General features: G+C 41.5%; 1 protein-coding gene across 1 annotated transcript in view; it reads left to right on the forward strand.

Moving 5' to 3' along the window:
• Positions 1–4,665, forward strand: part of LOC138498338 (fibrocystin-L-like) — an 848,238-nt gene extending 843,573 nt beyond the window's left edge. Inside the window, exon 35 of the mRNA XM_069622136.1 lies at positions 3,696–4,665. Within this exon, the coding sequence (XP_069478237.1) occupies positions 3,696–3,706 (11 nt within the window). The 3' untranslated portion in view covers positions 3,707–4,665. The remainder of the gene's footprint in view (positions 1–3,695) is intronic.
• The last annotated feature ends 1,335 nt before the right edge of the window (positions 4,666–6,000 follow it).

The following is a 6,000-nucleotide window of genomic DNA, read 5'->3' on the forward strand; positions in this document are numbered from 1 at the left end:
GTACATTGTTTTTTATGTAACATTTTATTTATCAGGGATTCCCAGCCTGACGACCGGGAATAATTCAAACACGTGAATTTATGAAAGATACCAATGCTGTAGAAATTCATTTGCAGGTATGCAACAAAGACTTTAGATATACCTGGTTGGAGGGTTCAGAGGGAGCGTTTCTAGGTCCAGATTACTGAAAGCCAGCTCCCTCTGCTCCACCCAAGGTAGTGCTTCCTACCTGCAATCTTTCTTTTGCTGTAAGTGCATTAAACAATCCTCCCTTTGTGCCCATTTAATCCATCTGCCTCAAGACCCTTACCATTAAAATGGTATTTTGTTGCTTCAGTAAGGCGAAGAGGTCAATTACGGGCCCTCCCGCATAGGGACCCTTACCTTAAACGCGTCCCAGAGTCAGGTGTCCTTGAACTTGGTGCCACATTCCACCCTGACGTAGTCTGTCTTCCATCTAGTGCAGAAGATCATCTGGCATATTTTTTCCTGGAGACAATAGTCTCCAGCGGAGAAAGCATGGCATTATCGCTACAGAAAAAGCGCAGTCAGAGCTTACCTTGAAATGACATCCTGATCTGGAAGTCAGAGATTGTATTTATCATATTTGCAGATGCAGCTAAAGGGAGGAAGACTTCTTTCCCAAGCATTAGGTAAGCTATTTGTACAGACTAATACCTGGCCACATGCACACTTACCAAGGGATCTAGGGGAGGGCATCCATCTGTATCTTGGCCCCCTGAGCCAAGGCTCTGGGAGTTTCTAAATGTAAATGTAATTGGTTATTTATAACGCACTTAATACCCAGAGGTTTCTAAGCGCAGACCCGGGGATCGAACCTGTGTTGCACCACGTCGTCTTGCTTCCAAGGCGAGCGCCTTGCCCCTGAGCTATCCTCCCGAGACAATGAGGCAAATGAGAAAAATATTTAGCCGCAACATTAGCTAATTCTCATACATTTGTGAAACACTTCTGCCTGCAAGGGCGAGGGTGGGGAGGTGTAGGATTTGTAGCTACTGTGCTCCAATGCATCTCAAAGTGATTGTGCTTGATTTATATCACATGAAAAATAAATGAAATTGGTGTGCTGTAAAGTTGTGTGCCTAGTTGTATGGATTAAGGTGCTTATGTATGGATTTGTGTCTGACTTCAGTATATCTCATAAGTAAAGACTAGGGTGTGAACGATTGGACGTAATGTTCTGAATACTTACCGGCAATTGTCCTTACTCCTGGTCCTACCTCATCCCAGCCTAGATGCCCTCCTCACCTTCCTAGCAACAAAGGGAGATTAGTCCACAATGCTACGTAAAACAGTAGTATTGTTTGGAGGCGGGAGGCTTATTCCTTTATCTCAGTGGAGCAGTACAAATTAGAATTGGAAAAGGGATTCTGCCGGAGACACAGGCATCTCTCATAAGTAATGACTGGAAAGGGCTATGTAGAGCTAGAAGTAATGACGGTACCAGTAAGTAATGGAGGGATTTAATCATCATCATCAGGAAGTCAATTTACGTGTGGAAAGTAAGCAGATCTTGGTAAATAGCTGTTTTTTCACTTGAAAATATTAATGTATATTTAGTGTTCTACTTATTTTCCTGTTATCTTTCATGGATTTACATGACCTATTTACTTTTCTATGTCTGCACAGTGCTGGTTGTATTTTGTCACAATAACCTTCTCTTTGACACTGTTGAGGTGATGGTGAGTTAGGGTTGATGCGTATGACTTGTTATATCTGTGATAGCCCAAAGTGTACCATCTCTCTTGACTTAATCTAATACAAATGAATAACATCTCTCAGTTAGTCTAAGCATGCGTGCACAGTGTACACTCTAAACTCGGGGACTTGTGAAAATGATGGCGCTGATTTCTTTTTTTATCGTACTCATGAAAGGTTCTGGTTGGAGATCCTTGATAACTGAAATCCATCTGATCAGTGTGAGCGCCATTGAACAGGGCACACAGACCCGGCTCAGACAGGAGAGGGTCAGACACTAATCTCAACCAATTGCTGGCTTCTCTGCTGTAATGGCATGGTGGTTCCAATGGTGGCATGTGTGAAAACAGCTCATTTCACATAGCACTCATAGCAAAGCATAATCTAGTTCTATTGAAACAAGGCACTCAGGCTGATAACTGTAAAGCATGCCTGAAGATGCCCCATCACCCTATTCAAATATATAGCTGGACTTGAAGCTCCAGTGCAAACTGTCTAACTTACTAGATCAAACGAATGTATTTCGCTCTGTGGTGCAGCACCCTGGAACTCCCTCCTCCTCTTTCTCGGGCAAACAGGCAAAAAGACTATTGATTCCAAAAATCAGATAAAACCTGGCCTTTCACTCATAGATCCTCAGACTGCGTTATTGACTAACTTGCTGATCTACTTCAATGATTGTGATGGGGAGGATGCATTAAAAGCCTCTTCACACACATGTGGCATGGAAGTCATAGGTTTACTCGAAATATCAAATGGGATAGACCGGATCTATATCCAATTGTGCTACTTCGGTAGTAAATGTTTTGATTAGTGATGGAGAGTTGTAGGCCCACCTCGACCTCCCACAAATTCCGCAGAAATAAAAATCACACTGAGAACTGCAGTTAGTATTTCATTTATGAAACCCTTTTGTTATTTATCAAGAAAAAGGGTGCAAGGTTGTGCTTTTGAAATAATACATTGGCTGCAGCTGGAATTGCCTTGAATATGGTCTCTCTTGCCGCCAATCCTTCTTGCTGATGGACTTCATCACTGGGACATATAACTTATAAAATTGGGACATATATAGACGGTAACGTAAGTGGTCTTCTATTGTACCCTTCTGTCAATATTGTTGCCTTGATGCATGTCTCTGTAAAAAGAGAAGCCAGCTCAGGGGACGGTTAGTTGGATAGAGGAAGAGGGAAATGCCGAAAACTGCTGTGTTGAGGAGCCAAAGTCAGAAGCACCCTTTAATTATGTGGTGTTAGGTATTCTTTGTGTTCAGGTTGTGAAAATTACATTGGGCGAGTTTTCAATAAGTAATGTCCCAGAGTTGGGGGAACTGCAATGGATTTGATGAGGTGTTGATATCAGCAGGAGAGTCTGTGATTTGTATGCTAAGCATTGTGAGCCATACATTGGGGAGTGAATGTGGTGTAAAACGTGCAATATTTTAGCAGCAAGGTTGTTTCTGAGGCTGTAAACATAGGGGAAAAAGTAGAAAACGTTGAGTGCACAGGAGAAAGTTCCTACAGAATCAGGGCGGTGTCCTTCCTTGGTTGTAGTCTGGTTTGAAGATTGTGGATAGGTGATGTACTTTTCAACAAATGTGCACAAGTCATGGTCTGTCTATGATATGTATGGTAGTCAGTGGTTATATCAGTTAGTTGAAGGCCCAAGTCTTGAGCTGTTTCCTGAGAGTCTGGTGGTCCTCTTCCAATGTAACATTGATTGGAAGGGAGTTCCAGATTTTGGTGGCCAGTAGCGAAAATGAGGATTTTCCATGCATTTTTCTGTGGAAGGTAGAACCGAGTATTAATATGGCACTACTTGACCTTAGACCGCTCACTGGTTTGTAGTGCTGAACTTCTTGATGAAGGGGGGCACAGCACCTGTTGATACCACAACTATCTGGGTTAACTTAAGAGAGCAAACAAGTAAATGCACCAAGATATGAAATAATATTCACTCTTGATTTCATTTTTTTACAGGCGGCTACTGATGTGTCAGCTCGCCCCCAAGCTCCTACAATTTAGAAAAGAACTCAAGACCCACCTCTTCAAGGAATCTCTCTGCCTCAACACCTATACCATCTCATCGCCCCGTGCGCCACCTGACTCTCTAGACGATGCTCACCCCTCTCCACACGCCACCCGGTACAGCTGTACCCCTCCTCTGTGCCCCTGTGTATCTTACCCCCTGCTGTATATCTGTTCTGTTGGGCTTGGTTATGCATCTGTACTGTTGTATACCTCTGTAAAGTGCTCTGCTATGTATCTGTATTGTTGTATACATCTGTAAAGTGCTCTGTTGCTTCTCTCAGCTAGGTCTGCGCACAATAAATACCATCATAATAATAATAATTCTTACCATCTGGATCTTCCAGTTCATTTCTATTGTTTTAGGGGACATGATTATCAATGTGCATATCAATATACCATGTTTGTGACTATTTATATCGCTCTTAATAATACAAATCAGCCGCTCCTTCCTATTAATTAATCATCACATGACAATCTGGACCTCAATGAAGTTCCTCAATTGTATGACCTGTGACAATCTATAGCTACAGTATGAGTTTTCCGGAATAGTGTCCTTATTGTATTATTCTTACCTGTCTGTGGATTGTTGTACACTGGTCATGACCTTGTCGTTCTAGAGAGGGCAAGATTTCACTATTTCCTTCATGTACCAATAATTTCATTATAGCCAGCATCTGTGTAGTGTGTGGGCTGCACATTAGTACGAAACAAGTCTTGGATTTTGATAAGATCATTGAAAATTCAGCAAATGCACTTTATTGTGTGAGTCGCATGCCCATCATGAGATTTTCTTTTTACTATATTTGTTTCAAGACGTGCATGTGAAATGTGATTTTAATCTGATGTGAAGTCAATCTAATATATATATTCTGTGTTTACAAATGTCAAATCTTTATTAAATATGTTGGAAAATATGCGCTTGAATACAAAAATAAATCATTTTTTCTTTTGTCAAGCAATTCTTCTCCAATTCTGCTTATCAGAACGTGTGGGTCTTTACTATGAGGATTTCTTCTCCTTAAAGTAATGTGAGACTACAATTGTTACAATTATATTGAACTACTTAAGCAATCCAGTGCAATGGTTTCCATGCTTCGCATTCAATTGTAGGGCAGAACTGGTGATCTCCAGCAAAATGTAGCCCAAGGTGGTCCTTCTGGCCAATTCGGCCTTTTCTGCTTTTCCCTTTCTTTTCTTATTTTTTGTGCTGACCATCATTCATTTAATTTCTGTCACATTAAAATTGGAAAATGCTTCCCAAAATACGAGAGACTCCACTAAAAACAAAGACGGCGTAATAACCTGTTCTATTGGATGGTGTCCACTCAGGACAGTATACAAAAACATTTGAGCTCACTGACCCTTCCCAGAGGAGAAATACTCATTTGTATATCACTTTGGTCCCACCCAGAAGGAAAGTTCTGCACTGTTAGGCAATTCTCATCTGAACTACAATACCAACATCAACCCTAGACATGAGTTTCTGACCTGTTTGATGTCAATGAAAAAGTATCCATAGGAACACATTTGCGCTTTTTAAAATGCCTTTACAATAATGTAATGAAGCAGAAAAATAAATAGAGCACATCTTAGCTATTATTTCGTGAGGTACATATTCACAATCTCTGAGGAGTAAAATGTATTAGCAAACATCAAGGGAAACAGTGAAATAAAAGGACAACTGTACATGAGACAGAACGTGCATCACGCATCACACACATCACATATATCACTAAATCAACATTGCAAGCAGTCCTCATCACAGGCTGTTTTGCAATGGTTCATTTAAGCAGGCACAATTTGTTGAGTAAATCAACCTGTATTGGCTTATGCAGTGAATGAATTGATACTTTCTAAGAGCGTGAATACATTCGGCTTCACTGAGAATCAGAAAAGGAGTGACCTAGATGACGCTCGCTTTTGTACAAAATCATGCTCTCCGTAGTGGTGTCTTCTCACAGTACATTTGCATATATAATTGAGACCCTTTTCCATTGCATTCATATATTATTTCAACAATGATCTGGATTGAGCCTTAGAAAGATACAGGGCCTCATTACACGGAAGGCGGTGATCCAGGGTGCTATTAGCACCCTGGACCATGCCGGTAAATTACCGGCACCGCCTTGGCGGAAAGGGGATTTACCGCCCCATTCCAAGGTTGGTGGGGCGGTAAATCCCCCTTCCGCCATTGCCCTTCCCCATTCCCATTTCTGCCCCATAGGGCTCTATGGGAATGGGGAAGGCGCTAATT

This window comes from Ambystoma mexicanum, chromosome 5q (genome assembly GCF_040938575.1).
Source record: "Ambystoma mexicanum isolate Mex_15411 chromosome 5q, UKY_AmexF1_1, whole genome shotgun sequence".
Lineage (NCBI taxonomy): Eukaryota > Metazoa > Chordata > Amphibia > Caudata > Ambystomatidae > Ambystoma > Ambystoma mexicanum.